Source organism: Patiria miniata, unplaced genomic scaffold, assembly GCF_015706575.1.
Source record: "Patiria miniata isolate m_02_andy unplaced genomic scaffold, ASM1570657v1 HiC_scaffold_17, whole genome shotgun sequence".
Taxonomy (NCBI): domain Eukaryota; kingdom Metazoa; phylum Echinodermata; class Asteroidea; order Valvatida; family Asterinidae; genus Patiria; species Patiria miniata.
Window position 1 is genome coordinate 5748318 of NW_024037055.1, and position 19112 is coordinate 5767429.

Consider the following 19112-nt stretch of genomic DNA (forward strand, 5'->3'; position numbering starts at 1 on the left):
ATGTATATGCAATAGGTTATTGACCAATGAAATAGGTATACTGGCTCATGAATATTTATGAGTTGAATATTCATGTTGGCACCTACCTTCTCCACATTGTGAGATACATGTGTGACGTGACGTAGCCGACCTTTTCGCCCCCAGCTGCAATAAACAATGGCATCTTCCAGTACTGTGGACATTTACAAGCCTGTCAGAAATACACACAACAGACCAGAATCAACTAGAAGCATAAAAATACTGAAATAAAAAAATAGAATTAAAAGAAGAATACAACACACACACAGTGTTCGGATTTACATGTATAAATCTCGAGAGTGTGACATAGTAGTAAGAATGCAATTTCAATCGTTGTTAAAAGTTGGTTATATCCATACTTTGCTGGCAAAACAAAATCTATTTGATGCCTTTCTCCCTGCTATTACCAAGCTACAATGTACTTTTGAAGGAAATTTTTCTGTATTGCTAAAGATTATTCTTAAATATTGTAAAAATTTACAATGTACCGGTATGGTACCGTACCTAATGGTATAACTAATCAAGACGCTAACGTAAATTTCTTTTGCACAAAGTTATTTGGGGAGGGGGAAGATATGCAACACCCTTAAACCATCTTAACCCTAACTCCCTAGAGATATGCAACACCCTTAAACCATCCTAAAGGGTAAATAATTGTTAGAGAACGTTAAGGTTAAAGGAGAAAAGGCCACTTTCTCATATTGGCCATTTGGCAAAGTAATCAAGGAAGTATCTGTCTCTTGACTGTGCCTCTATCTGTTGTCTTTAGTCACAGATGACCTGCGATTGTATGAATCAGCGCTACTCACAGTAAATGTCAGGGAATGAGCTTAGCGTCAAGCTATCTCTCATGACAATTTGCCATGTGAACCTAAACAAAAAAGTTTTAAGCATTGTGCTTAAACTAAGTGCTGGTATCTAGAGTAGATCATTTGTCATTTGTGCCTTTGTTTCGTTTGAAGCAACAAAGTGCTCGAAATCTAAAGACGGGTGCTTAACAACTAACCTGATGAAGTTTTAGCTCAGTGAGTGCTGTTTATTCTAAGAAAAAAATATTCTAGGATCTCTATTTCAATTAAAAAAATGTCAAGTCATATTTTGAATTGAGCCCGAAATCAGCATCCGGGCAGCCGGAACACGTTCTCATTCAGCTGACTGCAGCTCACGCGATGTCATGCACTGAACGGACGAAGAATAGCAACCGCGTGCGTGTGCGTCGTGTCAACGCTTGCACGCACCCATTGACAGATTAGCCCAATTACAAACCAACTACAAACGGAAATTTCCAAAAATGCGTCACTTGACTCATCTTTGGCAATGACCTTCTTTTATTGTTTTCTTCAACATGACAGCATTCCAGAAGGAATAATTTCACAGGGAATTTAGTGTTATTACTATCTTTAAACCAAGTAAGCTCTTTGACAACAATTTGGTCAGTTATTTTTTGGATAGCTGCAAATGATCTGCTCTACCTTTCACGTTGCTCAGCAAGATTTGGTTACCAACCAAAATGTAGTGTGATAGATACAATGTAATATCCTGTGACTGGTACCTGGCACAATTTTGTCATTAGCAAGACTACAATACTTTGGCAATTGCACTATTTAAAAATGTACATGCACTTTTGATTTTCTGTAAATTTTCTTTTGATTTGATGTAAATTTGTAATTATTATTTTTTATGATTTTTGTAACTTGACACTGTTAAAGGCAATATACAACATTTGTTTTTGCTGTAATTTACAGAAATTGATTGAATTGGGGTGGGGGCAGTATTGGAAGAAATTTTTTTTCCAACACTGGTCGGCCAACCAGCGTTGGAAATTGATACCAAAATATTAGCTTTCTTGAAAATGACAGCACACCAGGTGCCATGATTTTACAGGATGCTTTAGACTGTCATTCACTAACAGTAACGTAACAGTCCAGTAAGGTACCGGTTATTTCTTAATAATTTGGAAGAATTGTTTTTTGATGTTTGCAAATGTTGTATATTTCCTTTAAGATGTACACCAGGCCCCTTTAGGGCACAGGCCTTAACTGATGGGAATGCACAATTTTTAGAAAATAAATAAATTCTACGCTAATAAAAACACTAAACCCTCTTGATCTTTGTAGTTCGCGTCAGTCATTTGGTGAATCAATTGCCAATTAATTTCACATCACAGCCAGATGGTTGAAAATGCCAACGGTACACCCCATCTCTCGAGAAGAGGAGGAAACACAGTTATTGGGACAGTTTCTGACCGCAGAAGTTCATCAGAAATCTTCTCCATCATCTTTGACCAGATGGCGCGTTTAGCGAATCCTAATCGCAGGCATATTTAGTAGTGACCAGAAGCTATCAAAATACCGGGCATATTCTACTGTATTGCCCTGCCAGACCACGGGATGGACAATCGTAACACTTCACTTTTCACGTCCACTTTTGGTATCTGTTGTATCCGGCACCTGGGCTGTTTTATAATCTGGAAAATCTAGCGAATATCTGTCATCCGTGAACTGTACTTAATAACTCACTGCTATGCACAATTCGGGATAGGGCAATAAGCCCCGCCCCACTTTTGGTTTGTGTACATTTCTCATAGTGCTTGTGAACAAGTTTTACCGATCTACTGTGGTCACCTGACCCAAAGTCGTGATCTGATTGGTCAATGGGCACTGCTTGATTGACAGCAGGATGGGTCCACCGCCCAGAGGCGCAAATACCATGAGAATTCTGGAGCAACGTTCAATAGAACGGTCACTCGGGATGAGTGAGACACTCCATTCATGAATTCGAGGTCGGTGTGTTATGACAGCAAATATGCCAACCATTCACTGAACTAATAGCTTGTAGTGGCTGCAGCATTTAGCTGTGGCTTCAGAAAATAAAGTTTCGATTATCAGTTTACCCAAGACTAGAGCTATGGTCTCGGAATATTAGACCTGAAACAAGGGGAAGCCACATTATTGCACAATGACATGTGTAGTACACGTACATTGTAAGTGGTCAAATGTTGCATTTGAAACTTTAAAAAAAAAAATGATGAAATTACTGTTGCACGAAAATGTGTTACGACGCAAAGATTTACCTATACCTACAGCCAATGGGTTCTAGATTTAGTCCTGCTGGCTTGAATACAGTCTTTATGTCAGCAGGTTTTAAAAAAAAATTTGGTAAATGCTTATGAATTCTTCAAGTTTATTCCAACCTAATAACCGCCACAAACAAATTTCATAAATTTTCATCTTTGTACGAGTACACCGAGTTCCACTAGTGCAGATGTTATTTTAGATTTTCGGAAGTGAGAGGTCAGTTTTCGGCAGGAATTTTTCTCTTTCACGTCAGGCGATTTTCCAGTTTAAATAAATGGAGAAACGAGTGTTAATTTTACAACGGCCTTTTTCGAGGGTTATTTTTCGTTAAGAAATCATGTACCAACAACATAATTTCAAATTTTAGAATTTTTCCACTGTAATTTTCCTATTCAAGGGTTCCGGAAACGCGCCACCAGGGGTGAACTGTCAGGCTCTATCCCCCTTCCTCCACCCCCCCCATTGACCCTGCCGCCCCCACGCCTCATCCTCTCGACCAAAGACCAACACCTACCATGGCAACTCTGTCCATCTGATGCTTGTAAGCTCTCTCCTCCGGCAAGGATGCGAAGAGTTGCGAGACGCGTTGGATGACTTCCTCATTCTCCTCGCTGGGCACCGGTCGACCCATAGGGAAGTAGAACGGTGGAACATGGACCTTCAGAGCTGGGGACTGAGACTGACGTTGGTCTCGGAAAAACTGAAAAGAAATACACAGGGAAAATAAGAATTTTGAACTGCCAAAAGGTTCGGTCGGCGAGGAACGCCGAGGATGGTGATAACAGGGATGTTGGGCATTTATAGAGGGTCGTAAAATTTGCCTTTGAATATTCAAATATTCGGTCAAACAAATAATTAAATACTTAATTTTTTTACAATGGACAATTGGTGAATTGGCAGTGGTGATGTGTAATGTTGTGTTTGTGGTAATTGCGTTTTTGTTTGTAAATGACAATAATGTAGGCATTCCAAATTATTACTGCGGTACCTCTGATCATCAAGCTTTTAAACAATTCCTTAGACCCTCTCCAGCTCCCTGGGGAATATACAAATCAATACTGTAAATACCGTATCAGGGGCGGATCCAGGAATTTTCGCAGGGGGGGGGGGGGGGGGTTTCATCAGCAAAAAAATCTAAAAATGTACACAGGTCTTTTTCTCCGGACACTTGGCCTCCGTAAAATCAAAAACCGGGGGGGGGGGGGGGGGGGGGGGGGGGGGGGGGGGGGGGGGGGGGGGAGCTGGTACCATATTTCAATAGGGGGCGCTGTTTAACACGATTATTAACACTACATTACAGAATGGTGTACCGTATTTGAACAGGCGGAAATTTTAACAGTATAATTTTTTGGGGGGTGTCACGGTTGGGGGGGGGGGGGAGGTTCGACTTTTTTTTTAGGAATTTGTATGAGAATTTTTTTTTGGACAGAGCTCGGTTTAGTTTTTTTTACCCCCAAAACCCCCCCCCCCCCTCTGGATCCGCGCCTTAATATCTAGTTCAAACACAATAACCACTCTTAGTATAAAGTGTCTTGCCCAAGGACACACATACCACCACCCTAAAGACTGGATTCAAACCCACAATCTACAGAATTACTCACAGGGTCTTAATTCAACGCTCCAGACCAGGAGGCCACAACACTATTAACCCTCCTGTTGTTTGATCTGTCACAGACAGTCAAAAATTCACTCCTGTTCCCCTGCCATGCCTTTTAGGCAGGCTAGTCACCAACAGTCAGATCATTTCTTGTAGACTCTGTGACAGCCCAATTCCATCAACAGACAAAAGCAGACCTGTACATACATGTAACTGGTAGGCACAGCGGGCTTATCAATCTCCTACAGTCAAAGCATAGCTATATCAGGTTTCATAACAATCACAGCCAGTCAGTCCTGCTTTATGTAGGTAGGCAGGGAGCACTCAACTGTTAAAAACAGTCACTTGATTGATTTTGACTGCTGTGCTGGCCTTGTTGAAATGGCCAGCCAGAGAGGGAGGATTTTTAATAAAAATGTAGCAAAATAATTGAAAACAAACAAAAACAAAAACAAAACATTGAAGAATATTTGTGTATCCCACAAATTACAATATTCATGAATGACGGCATGTTTGTGAAAAATACATTGCCAGAATATCGCACGGCATTCAAAAGCAGTTATTGATACAAGCTGTTCTAATTTAACTATAATTTCAAATGAATAAACTTCTTCCTCTATTGACAAAATAATTGTTTCTCTTTCAGGATCATATGCCCATTGTTCCGACACATCTGGTGTTTCCGACATTTAGAATGACATTTATATTGACATGTTAATCACACACACATGTAGCTGTACAAGTGTGCACATGTAAATTTGAAGAAAACAAATTTGATGGTACCCTTTGTTGGGAGAAGATACAGTATGATTTTGTAAACTACTGAGACTGACGATTTTTTAAAACACATTTTCAAGGACCACTCTGTCGTCCTGTGCATTTTAAATATTAGGCATTAACATATAATGTAGGCACTCAATTTAATTGAAATGGATTCCATGGAGGTAATGTTTGATGATGCAGAAATTCTGCTTGATGTGAATTTTACTTTCCATTTGGCATTAACATAAGTGCTGTGAACGACTGTTACAGATGAACGTTACGCTTCGAGATAAATACCGTACGCATTGATAAATACCGTATCAGTGAAGTTTCTCGCAAGAATTTAATGTGATAAATATAGTTGTGGTAGATATAGGTTCACTCTATAAAAACACCAACTTGGCATTTTACAAAAGAAACTTTGATGTTATGGAAAGTGATCATGCTTTTGTTGTTATGGACGTTATATTATAATGTTTGTTACGTGTACGTGTCTGAAATCAACTTCAAACACGTGATAAAAAAACATGTATTGATTCACATCCTAAGTTCTGTGTGATATTTTCATAACATATGAACCTTTCTTTCTGCCTTAAAAACAAAAACTCACAATAACACAAGCATTTTGCATGTGAAAACAAGATGCCCAAATGACTACCCAAAACCCATCATTTTAGCCCAAAAACCAGTTGTTTTTGAAAAAAAAAACCCAAACATTTAACCACATTCTATCTCACTGGCACACCGCTCAAATAAAAGGTCTTAATGTTGTCCCCTTTCATTTGATACCACATTTGAAATTGCGATGCTTGCACCGGGTAGTTCTGAAGATTTCTTAAATTATCCATTTTTCAGCCATGTCCACTGTGCGTGGAATTGCCCAAATGTCTGACTGTATACATTATGTATCAACATACATGTACGCTACATTGTGTAAAACCTTTTAGGTCAATTTTTTACAGTATTTTCCAGCTAATGCTCATAGGTTCTTTGTCCTTGGTTTGTGTGTGACGCATGACTGTGTCAGTGACATTTGTTTCTGTTAGACAGCGCGTCCTTATCTGTGAGACATTGTGTCCTATCTTAAATGTCATGCCCTCTAGGCATTTGAATCAATGATCAGGAACAATCAACTATCAATAACAGATTCTCAAATCATAAACCATAGGGGCCTAAAGGGAATCTGACTGAATTTTTGTTAAAAAGTTGCACAAACACATTGACAAAATGGGGACCGCCAACATAGGGCTGGATAGCTCAGTTGGTAGAGCACCGGAACGGTAATCCGGAGGTCGAAGGTTCAAACCCCGCTCCAGTCAACAGACCATTATCATGTTGCGGCCATCTTGATTTTTTCCCATTCAAATCAATGTAACCAAAGCGTGGCTGGAAGGAAAAATAACCTGGTTCCTTTTCGCACACAAAAAAATTATCATTCAGTACTGATACAGGTAACATGACTGAAATGGTGGCAGCATGATAAAACGTCTATTTCATCGTTCAACTTTTAAAGGGAATGTACACCATTGGCTTTTGCTGTAATTTTCAGAAATGAACTATTTGAGGGGTTTGTATAATAGATCAAATATTGTTACACACTGACATACATGTATTTGAAGTTTTGTGTTCGAAAAGGTTGGAAAAACCAAGAAACACAAAAATGTTCAAGTAGTCTTGTTCCCTGACTCCACAAAAGATAAAATGGATCAATTTATAGAATAGCCTGTTCGGTATGACGATATTTCACGATATTTCGATTAAATTTTCATATCGGAAATCGTATCGATCTCATAAAAAAAAATCGGCACATCGTGAAATTCGATATGCCGAAAAATATCGCGATATTCTTTTGAGGTACCGCTTTTGTAACCAAAGTCAATCCCTTAAGGCTTGAAACTGTCGCTAAAGCGCTCCCATGAAAAACCGCTAACCACAAATTCACTGTTACGGCATTGTACCGCGAGGTCTTACCTATTCAGGGGCGGAACCAACTGACTAACGTCACGTGTATTGGATTTTGCGTCTTCCACGCACGCTGCACGTGGCAGTACAAACACCCAGTTTCACCCCACATATATCGCATACCAAGTGCCAAAATCGTAATCACGTGCGTGGAGTTAACCGAAGGGAAACAAAGTCTCTGACATTTTGCAAAGAAAATACGGTGCCTGTTTTGTTCTGACGGAAATGTGAAGTTGTACAGAAAAAACACCACAAATACATGTACTTGAATTGTAGATTACGATGTTGAGACGTGAATGTTTCGTTTCGGCACGCGGCCAGAGGATCGGAGACCACACCGTACCCGCAAATTTTCTTTTTCCAGCCCAAACGACACATCCGCATACGCACGTTAAGCGCCCTCTGCGAATCCTTTTATGACACGGGGCACTATATTTATTAGTTTTCCAATTTTGAAACGAGCTGTGTGATGTGACAGCTCAGTCGATAGTACATTGGATTATGAACCGCGAGGGTCGCGGGTTCGAATCACGGTAGTGCATATAATATTTTTTATTTTCTAACCTGAGGCTTGGGAGGATTTTTTTAAAAAGGGAAATAAAGCCCGAATTCCATATATTTATATTTGTGATTTTCTTCTCATGTTTTTAGAAAAGTATAGTCCAAAACGCCATAGCGTATTTGCGGATATCGTTAGGGAGAGAAAAAAAAATCACGATTTGCCGATTTAAAAATAAGTAAATGAGATCAAATTTTCCTGCACGTATTTTCCTGACTCGTTCCTTCTCTTCCGTGGTTGTGCCTGGGCACTTACACTTGCTTAGTGCCAAAACTGTCCCAAACTTATGAAATCTGTTCATATTTTTAGCAACAAAAAACATCGAAAACCAACTGTTCAGTCGTGCCTTTTATTTCGTTCACAGAGCAGAAAATGCGTCACAAGAAATTGGACTGATCCATTAATTTTTGTAAAGGGGTGCTTCACCCTCATTTTGGAGTTAACATCGTTTTTCGAAAAAAATCTTTAGAAAAAAAAATATTTGTTAGTTTGTAACGATGAAGAACTTTTTCTGAACCAGGAAATATTTCGGACTCCATTAAAAAAAATATTTGTAATTCTGAAAAGGTGGAAATACTGGTAAATTGTTTTCAATGAAGCACACCCTTGACTACAAATGGTGTGGGCTGTACTATGAGTGCACATGGGGATCAGTGTGGCGTGCATTGCGTGCTAGTGCTTCGTTCTTTCCTCGATATGGATTTCTATTTGCACATTTTTATCCAACATTTCAAGGTAATTTTGTTTTCGATATTTGAATGTGGAATTTGTTTTCTACCTAAATTGGCAAAGTAAATGAGACTCTAGTCAAATAAAATTGACGATTTTTTGTTCAGGACATATTGGGGTTTTTTGGCGGCAGTGGATCGTGACTTCGGTCGTGTGTTTTTTTTGTTTTTGTTTTTTTTGTTATTCCATTGTTCCACGAATGGAAAAATGACGTCATCACGATAATATCGCGATATCCGATATTTTTTTCACGATTTGCCGATTTAAAAATAAATGGATATCGAACAAGGCTTGTTATAGATGATGGAAAATTGTAAGGCAATGGAACCAGTCTAGCTGGCCTGCACCCGTTCATGAACATGTAACCAATAGCAAACAAAATTTGGACTGAACAAATGGTCAATTTGGAGCAGTAGTTGAAAAATAGTTAGGTTTTTCCAACGCTGGTCAGCCGACCACCGTTGGAAATGTGTACAAAAATACCATTTTCTTGAAAATAACTTCACACCAGGTGCCATAATTTTACAAGATGCTTGAGACTGTCATTAACCAACATCCTAGTAAGGTATTTCGTAAAAACTTGGTAGTTTTATTTTTCGATGTTTGCAAATGTTGTATATTCCCTTTAAATTAAAAAACGGATTCCAGAATTGCAGTCCAAGTTCTGACAAGTCATTCAAACACAAGTTTCAGACTAAGCCCTGTCCGAATTACTTGGCTGCGGCTTGAAATTACACACGAGCCTATGGTAGCGGCTGCAGCCACTTCTCACAGACTGGTGTGTAATACCAAGCCGCAGCCAAGTAACTCTAAGGATGTGTCCAAAGCAACTGACTACAGCTGGAAATAACATGCGTACCAATGGAAGCCACTGGCTAGCGGCTACACAGCCGCTTCCCATAGACTCAAGTGTTATAGCCGTAGCCTAGTCATTCAGACACAGCCTAACAAAACCAAACAGATACAGGGTGAGTAAAAAAAAAACGAAACCCAAATGTCAGAACTATTGTTTTAGTGAAGTTCTCCATGTAGCACATTCAAAATCTAGGATATGAAAGCCCAATCCATAAGCTTTCTTTTAGTGCAAGAATCATTCCAATCACTCATGTACTTTTCAAGTTACGGAATTTTAAACGCAAACACCGTTTTACAGTTCTGTCCACGGATCACAAAAAAGTTACGTGTTCTTTCAGTAAAACGAAAACAATTCACACACAACCCTACGTGATTTGTTTTCGTTTTGCTGAAAGAACACGGAACTATTTTGTGATCCGTGGACAGAACTTTAAAACGGTGGTTGTGTTTAAAATGCCGTAACTGAAAAAGTACATGGGTGATTTGAATGATTCTTGTACTACAGCAAAGTTTATGAATTGGGCTTTCATAATTTTGAAAGTGCTACATGAAGAATTTCACTAAAACAATAGTCCCGACATTTTTTTTTTTTTTTAACTCACCCTGTATATGCCATGCTCTTTATATTCAGAGCCCGATTTTTATAGCTGTGCTAGCCACGGAATTAGGTACCGGTGTAGCATGAATTTAGGTTTTGTGAAATATGGACTCATTGGTGGTATTGCGCATGCTCATGCATAGATAATTAGGAGAGGGACCGGTCACGTGAGAGGGTTTAACCAATAAAAGGGAAAAAGAGTCCGATTTTCATACGAGTCCAATTTTCATGTGACACCAGAACTCATCTACCGGTACACATAGATTACTGTACCAATTGTTAGCACAAATTTCTTTACCTTCCAACACCTCTGCTCCGTGCAGTTATTACGTTTATCCTGACTGAACACCCCCGGGGGTAGGGCTACGACTGTACAGAACCCGTAATGGATGGCGTGACACACCTTCCCCTGGGTGACTTCCTCGCTGCATAGCGCAAAGCAGTGGGGGCAGTTGTGCACCGCCCTGGTCTGTCTCTGGTCCACGTAGACCGCACCGTAGGTGATGAAACTGGTGACGATGCGCTTGAACGAAGCCGGGGGGACGGTGGTGAGAGTTGTGGTGATAGTTGTAGCGGCGGCAGTGGTGGTGACACCTCGCGGGCATTTCTGCATGCTAATTATAGTCCAACCGATGTCACCTCTTAATAGAATCCCACATGAGTTTATCTCCTCCTGATGTTAAGTTCGCAGCTACTTAAGACTGATGCAGGGTGACTGTCGACGTTACTAATGATGACGTTAACTAAAGATGCCACGGTTGTTCCTCATCCACCATCTTCCGTCACTTACTTACATTGTAAGACTGATGCAGGGTGACTGTTGATGTTACTACTGATGACGATAACTGAAGACGCCACAGTTGTTCCTCATCCACCATCTTCCGTCACTTCTTGTAAAATATCACATAAGATGAAGCAGGAAGCCTCACTACCTCATGGCGCATCTCATACCTGCACTCACTTGCACAGCCGCCAATATTTACGTTGACATAAGATAACTCCGGACGAAAATATACCCACAATCCCTCAGGCAATGAACCTGTTCGCAAAATGGCACACAGCAGTGCCGCGATCACCTACCGGTCCTGTAACAACATCAATCGGCCCCACCACACAGTGACCTCCGATGAATAACTGACGAACCCGTCTTTCAAGGATTCACTGATGCGGTTCAATTCGTCTTCCAACGTCCTCCCTCAAGTCTAACACTCTCTTCGTCATTAAACCGTGGATTCTTCGAGGTAAGTCGATCACAGCTGAAAGGGCATCCCCATATAAGGCAAACCAGTGGTATGCTGCCCACTGTGCAGCCGAGCAGGGTTTCCCTATGAAGTCTCAATGTCTCACAAGACACACAATGCTCAGGCTATGCTGGACGCTGCTTCAAGTTTGTCTCCAAGTTAAAAACAGTACAGTGCTCTGTCTCGGCGATCGGCATCCATACATAATATTTCACATGGATCATACCGACACCAACGGTTCCTACTGTATACAAGGTCACACCTAGTCAACCGTTGGGCATCAATCTTAATGACAACCTCCAACCAAAAATAGCATCAGGAGGGGATTCTACTGAACTTGGCGGTCGGCATTCCAGGCATTCTTGTATTCATTTGCACATGCTCCAAAAATGTAAATCTATTACTTGCAGTTTTTTTTAGGGGACAATTTGGGCGACCGACCGCAGTCACTGGGTAATGAAATTTATTTGCAGTGTCTGCCTAGAAAGTGATACAGTAATGATCCAAAAATAACCGAATGACACAATTTTACTTTCAGACTGCCACACAAGGCTATTCACCAGGAAAACAAAGAAACAGAAGTTTGTTTACCCCGAAATGTGTTATAAAAGAAGACTGCTTGAAATTAATACATTTAATTAATACAGTTTTAGAAAATAAGTAGGAGATGAAGTTCTGAATATAGAATGGGTACCGTATGAAGGGAAATGTATCAAACTATTTTTAGGTTAATTGTCAGATACCTGCCTTACATTGTAATTAAAACAAAAACAGGGATGAGATTGTTAATTTTACAAAAAGTCCGATTTTTTTTTTTTTGGGGGGGGGGAGGTCTGTAACTGTGAAAGATGTTTTTTTCCCTACACTGATAATGTTTTTCTCTCAGATTTAACATGCTGATTTCAGATAAAGGCTGATTTCAGACAAATGCTGATTTCAGACAAATGTCTAAAAAATCTCACCCCCATCAGCCTGGGGGTTTGGTCGGTATCAGATGAGGGGAATAATGGTCATACCGATTTTTGGCAAGGTATGCACCCCTGTAGTTGGAAAATATGTGAAAGCATTGCAGCGCTGGCAGCTTTTTTGGTGCTATCACTTGTTTTAAAAAAACGGCAGCCAAAACATGCTTGTTACCGGTTCAAGCATGTTGGCGGCCATTTTGAAGAAAAAAAAATTAAAAGTGATAACACCCAAAAAAATTTCACCGCTCACACTACAAAGCTATCACACAATTTCCAGTTCTAGATGTGTATACACATACCTTGCCAAAAATTGCTATGAACATTGCTCTTTTCGATCATTTGATACCGGTGGCCCAATTTTTGGACCGAAGTAGATAGCCTAATGCCTGTTAACAGTACCGGTACGAGAAAATATGAAAATTCAAAAATATGAAATTTGGGACTGTTGCATAAAAAAATGAACACTGTGTACAACAAAAATACAAATTGGGGTAAAAGGTCACATTGTAGGCTACATTCTGAAACTGAAGTAATTTTAATTCAGTTGGAATCGACGGGATCACAAGTTTGGAATTTCAATTTGATATCATTCTGTACATTCCAGGTGTTATGGTAATCTACTTATTGTTTTCATTTTTAGCCAGGGTTGGAATGTATAATAACATTTCTTTCTATAAATTATTTTTGATAAACAAAAAATTCTTGAGAATTTTTTTTATTAAAGTTGCATGATTGCAACTGAAAGTTGTCACATTTAATTATTTACAGAGTTTGTAAACTCAACATGAAAACAGGCTTTCGCCTCATGTGAAATGGATCAGTTCTGTTTATTTCTCATTTTTATAGTCAGTAAAAAAAAAGAATTACTCAATAACTTTTTGTTATGTCAACTATGTGCACAAACATACATCATGCTCTGCACAGATGTTTTATAAATTAATTATTAGCCTTCACGTTTCATAACTTGATCCAACAGTGTGTTCAGGGTCACTTTTGTTTTACTGTGTAACAAACAAAAGCTTAGGGATATCAGTTTCTGAAGTAAAGATCAGCAGCAAACCCCTAACAGTGATCTAAAGGATATTGACCCCCTTAACTTAACCCTAACCACCCCAAATCCATCAAAATCCATCCCCCATTTAGGTGGATTTTGGGGGGACTTGGTCCAGAAGGCCTGGCGTGACTAAATATTGATGGAGTATGATGGACTTGGGCATAATGGCCTGAAGCAGTGCTAGGGTTATCCGATTGATTTTGCCTACGTTCCCGTACTGCTATTGTGATAAAAGCCATGTGTAGCAAGTCCATGAATGTCAACCAGTGCGTCAGTGGTGGATTTCATTCTGTCATGTACAGTTTTGTATTGGACGCACAGTGATTGATGGATTTTGGTGGAATTGGTCCAGTTCCTAGTAAAAGACGCTAGAGAGTTAGAGTTTTAAAGACAAATAGTGTAGCAAAAATTTGTTTTCTTTCATTAATCAAACCTAACACTCCTCAATTCTCTAAAATCCTCCTAGCGGTTTAAGAAGATTTTGGAGGATCGAGGATAAATTGGTGTTTGAAGAAGAGGATTTTGGAGCATTGAGGATGAATGCATTCTGAGAGGCAGGACTGTCTAGTGATTTTGAAGGGTTGAGGTGCTGGGTATCCTTCATTTGAACATTCAACAACATTTTGGAGGATTTTGGAAGATTGAGGATGGTTCTTAGCAAAAAGGGCCTAGGGGGTTAGAGTTTTAATAAAAAAATTTTCTTCATAAAATTGGCTTCATCTTGAAAGATAAATTGATGTCCACACATGCTGTATAGTACTTCAAGGAATTAGCCAGTTATACTGCTAAGGCAAAATAAAAATAGTTCTGTTTCCGGTTTCCCTACCTACCCTATTCTGACAGCCCCTACCCTAATTTTTTTTTATGGGAAAAATTAGCAAAAAAACCCCAAACCATCAATTTCTACCTTTTACCCATGACTACACGCAGACACCTCCATATGATCGTACACAAAAAGAAATTGGCCAAAAAAATAATTTCCCTACCTACATATACCTACCCTATTTTTAAATGCCATGTAATCGAAAGCAGAACGTTTTTTGGGGGGCCTAAAATTAAAAATACAAGTTAAGACTGTTAAAAATCAGCTGCTAAAATGTATGTCCTTTATCAAAGATTACAACATACCAGATAAATGTAACATTCTCAGTCCCACTGCATGACACACATCTTATCATTCATACAAACCATTTCGATCTCTATGGCAAGAATGCAGGAGAAAAACCCGAGGTCATTGACCCCATGACCCTAGTATCAACTTCTCCTCCGAGGTATGCTGAGTATGTGACACTCTATAAATGTTACAATGACTGTGTTTTTAGTAACATTCAATCTGTCACATTGTTTGTGTTTTGGAATTTAATGCAGAGCACATACATGTAGTATGAATCTATTTAAATCGTGCGTAAGAAATTTTAGTGCTGATAAGGTGAAATTTGAGAAATTTTCTTTTTAAAGGGAATATACAACATTTGCAAACATCAAAAAACAAAACTACCAAATTATCACCAAATTTTCACTAAAATACCTCACTGGACTGTTAGTGAATGACAGTCTAAAGCATCCCGTAAAATTATGGTACCTGGTGTACTGTGATTTTCATGCAAAATTGTATTTTTGTATCAATTTTCAACGGGAAAAAAACTGGATATTTTCAAATACTGCTCCCAATTTATCATATTTAGTTAGACCACATTTTTGTTTGCAATCGATTACACACCTATGAATGGGTACAAGCCAGCTAGACTGGTTCCCAGACCTTACAATTCCCCGACGTCTATAAGTTGTTCCGTTTAATTCATCTGAAGGGGGGGGGGGGGGGTCAGGGAACCAGACTACAGGAATATGATTGTTTTTCTTGGTTTTTCCAGAATCTACGAACCTAAAACGTCAATTAAGTCAGTGTAACAATATTTGCTATAAAATACTAACCCCTCAAATCTATCCATTTCTGAAAATTACAGCTAAAGCAAAATTTGTATATTCCCTTTAAAGTTTCTCCACATTATCATAACAGTTAACACTCACAATATTTCTTTAAAATTGTCTCTAATTTTTTTTTACCCACGGAAACTAAAAGTACAGTTATAAAATTGTTTACCGTACCGTCAACATGTTATTCCATGGGAAATTTTTTATTGGAAACTTCCTACGTGTACATGTAAATGATGTAAATGATACTTGTACATTAGTTTCATGTACACTACGCAGTGAACCAATTGCAAATTCCTTGTACATTATGTAATAAAAATGGGGAGATTTCCTAATCGTAATTGCACGATTATACTGTACGAGTATTGTTCTTTGGCTGAACAAGGACATTTAGGATTAAGTGACCGATTATATGTATGGTAAAGATGATGATAATGAGATGATGAGAATAAAGAAACATTTTGACAATGATTATGGTATTTAACTGTGATGATAATGATCATAATGATGAAGATGACAGAGATTAAAAGATGACAATGACGATGAACAAAAGCTAAATATAATTGTTATATCCTGTCCTTGGATACTGTAATTTCGTTGGTCAACATGTAGGTCTGGACAATAAAAATGCATGTCACACACTGAGGGTGATATCGCACTGCGTTCACTGCGCGCTAGCTTTGCACAATGAGAACTGCAACGTCAAACGCTCAGTCTCATGTCCGGCAGGACACCAAAACCTTCATTTATCAAAGGTTACATCGCAGTGATTTAATTTATTTCTCACACAATAAGTTACAACCATTTATCTTTTTTGGGTTATTGGCACGATATAACAAAACACAATTTGTTGGCTGCTGTGATGTGGGATGTCATGGCCTAGCGGTTAAGAACACCGGACTCATGTTCTGGTGTTTCAGAGGCAACAGTGACGTGGGTTCGAGCCCGGGCGCGGACACTTGTGCCCTTAAGCAAGGCACTTAACCATTATTGCTTCGTCCTTCGGATGTGACGTGAAGCCGTAGGTCCCGTGTGTTGTATAATGTCTAATGCACGTTAAAGAACCCAGTACACTTATCGCTAAGAGAAGGGGTTCGCCCCGGTGTTTCTGGCAGTGCGATTATCTTCAGCCATGAAGTCTGCACTTGTAAGGAAGAAGAAGAAGAAGGGATATGCTGTTTTTAACCCCCTCAGGTGGCATAGCACCCTCGGCTCGTCGGGTGTTAAAAAACGTCATATCCCACATCACAGCAGTCAACAGTTGAGCACTCGAACAGAATATCAGGTCAACTGTTCCAAAAACTCATGTCAGAGTATTCGCGTCAACTCACCTTGGCAGCTTGGCTCCTAGACAGTGAGTTCGACAGTCTGGACAGGCTACTTTTCCTCCTCGGACTCCGTGGGCTTGGTGAGGCTGCCGGAGGAGGCGGGGGCGAGCAAGGAGGCGTCGAAGGAGAACCGATCCTCAACAACGGAGACGCCGGACTCCCTCCACCAGAACGATACTGGAAGGATGCGTTATTGTTCGTGTTGACGCTCTCTCCGCGCGCAACCAGCTTCAGGTTCTCGCGGAGGTTTTCCTGGGTGTCCGCTTCGCTGAGCCATCTCAGGAAGAGCTCGTCCACCTTTAGCTTGAGGACTGGGCGGAGGGAGGACGACATGTCTGACGTTCCGACGTCTTCATGCACCATTTAAAAGTGGATCGGTACTGTTGTAAATTACGGTACTTTTCAAGAACGGAATCGTGGAATGTTCCAGGACATTGTCAATTTGGAACTGTTGGCTGTTACATCACAGAAATTACAGCATCTGCTTATCCTGTAGAGCCTAATGAGAAAAGAAGTAGTGCAAGGAATATTAATTTAATTTGAATATCGTTGCGCTAACAACCCACCTCACTCCTCCAAAATCCTCCTGGCGGTTTTGGAGGATTCTAGAGGATTGAGGATGAATGGTGATTGAATCAAATGAGGATTCTGGAGGATTGAGGATGAATGGTGATTGAAGCACATGAGGATTTTGGAGGATTGAGGATGAATGGTGATTGAAGCACAAGAGGATTTTGGAGGATTGAGGATGGATGCATTTTGAGGCAGGACTGTCTGATGATTTTTAATGATTTGGCGTTGGTTATCCTTCATTTAAACACGAGTGCAAAGTTTTGGGATGAGGAGGATTTTGGAGGATTGAGGATGAATGCATTTTGAGGCAGGACTGTCTGACAATTTTGAAAAATGTAGGCGGAGTTGCAAATTTTGGAAAATTTTGGAGGATTTTGGAGGATTGAGGATGGTTGTAAGCAACAAGGGCCTAGGGGGTTAGGGTTAATGCAATTGTGTTTGACACATTTTTATGAGGCAGTGTTTGACGGTGAACCGGCCCCCAATTGTTTTCGCGCTTTTACTGGTACGGCACTGAACATGCACAGTGTTTTAATTTTTTTTCATGACAAATCTTCATCTGATCCCAGGCCTACACTGCAGTTGTGACTTCATATTCATGAGATGGGAATCAGACCTAATCATGCTAGGCCTAATGCAATTTCGGACTTTATTCCCTTAATTAAAAAAAAAATTCCCCAAAGCCATGAATCAGAAAAAGAAGATGAAATATTCTGCAAATGAAATGCAGGTTTCAATAAGAAGACAATTCCTACAAGTTACATTATTGGGGAGATTGACAAAAAAGTAGGATCAAATCGCGTTGTCGCGATTCCGAGTTTTACTGCGTGCTAGGCCTATCCGTTAGGCGACACGTCGCTCTGGTTGGAATGGCAATTTAATATTTGAAGGTGTAGGCCTACTTGTGTATGTGCACATGAGGGCGCTGTACAATGTCCCGGTTTAAGAATGAAAAAATGTTAAGAATGGAAAAAAGTTCACAGTTTTTAAAAACGACATTAAAAAGAAATTTGAACGGCTCATTTCAAAAGAGAGACTAGGCCTATCAAATAAAACAAAAAATATCATCCATTATTGCTTTAACTATATCTTGGAAAGATTCCCATATCTGGCCATCAGTAATTTTTCCCTGGCTTCAGTGAGGCTGTGAGCCATCAGAAAGTGATAATAAAAAGTCAAAATTAGCAGGGAAAATATTGAAGTAGGTTTACTGAGAAAACACTTACTACATTTTCAGACCAGTCTCATAGGGTTTGTGCACAGGGTGACAAGTGATGGCCAGATATGGCAATTTTTCCTATATAACACGCAAAAAATGACAAAAATCATTTTTATTATAAAGAGCGTCCGGATACTGGGCATGCAAATGTTATTGTTGTTAATCATGTTGAATGATTCACAAAAAAAAAATAACGGGTAAACAAGGGTACATTTGCACGTGAATTCAAGAGAAAGTTTCACATTTTATTTTAAAAATAACTACCTTGAAAACAAGAGTGACATTAATGTAACTTCAGCATAACATTCTGCATTGACAGAAGGTTGAAATTCCGTTGTTATTTGACGTTCTTCGGAAAAGCTAGTTCATATTTGGCAACCGGAAGCTGCAGACAGAATATGTGCGCTAGGAATTGTGGGAATGTTTTTACAGCCTGAAAATTCAAAATTCAATTTTTGTGTCAGATATTATTTTGGTGAACGATTAAAAAAAGTACATAACATATGAACATTGTTTTTTTTTATTCAAAGTAGGTCTACCTAAAGTATGTGGTATTTGGTGTATTAAATTTTAGTTCAAAACAAACCTCTCTCGATTTAATATTGACAACAGAGGGCGCTGTTCCAGTTATCTGGACGATTGT

At 39.4% G+C, this 19112-nt stretch overlaps 1 protein-coding gene and 1 non-coding gene across 3 annotated transcripts in view; one reads left to right on the plus strand and one right to left on the minus strand.

Annotated features, from left to right (window-relative positions):
* Positions 1-18885, minus strand: part of LOC119723624 (serine/threonine-protein phosphatase 2A regulatory subunit B'' subunit beta-like) — a 42143-nt gene extending 23258 nt beyond the window's left edge. The window contains exons 1-4 of one of the 2 annotated variants that reach the window (XM_038194368.1): positions 18734-18885; positions 16681-17176; positions 3610-3795; positions 87-190 (exon numbers count right to left, since the gene is read on the minus strand). In XM_038194368.1, coding sequence (XP_038050296.1) covers positions 87-190; positions 3610-3795; positions 16681-17040 — 650 coding nt within the window. In that variant the 5' untranslated portion in view covers positions 17041-17176; positions 18734-18885. Of the gene's footprint in view, positions 1-86; positions 191-3609; positions 3796-10455; positions 11694-16680; positions 17177-18733 lie in introns of those variants that run through there. The other variant, XM_038194369.1, reaches the window with a different exon arrangement.
* On the plus strand, positions 6701-6773 carry Trnat-ggu. Its single transcript has one exon. It is a non-coding gene; the product is annotated as a tRNA-Thr (tRNA).
* Positions 18886-19112: the final 227 nt, after the last annotated feature.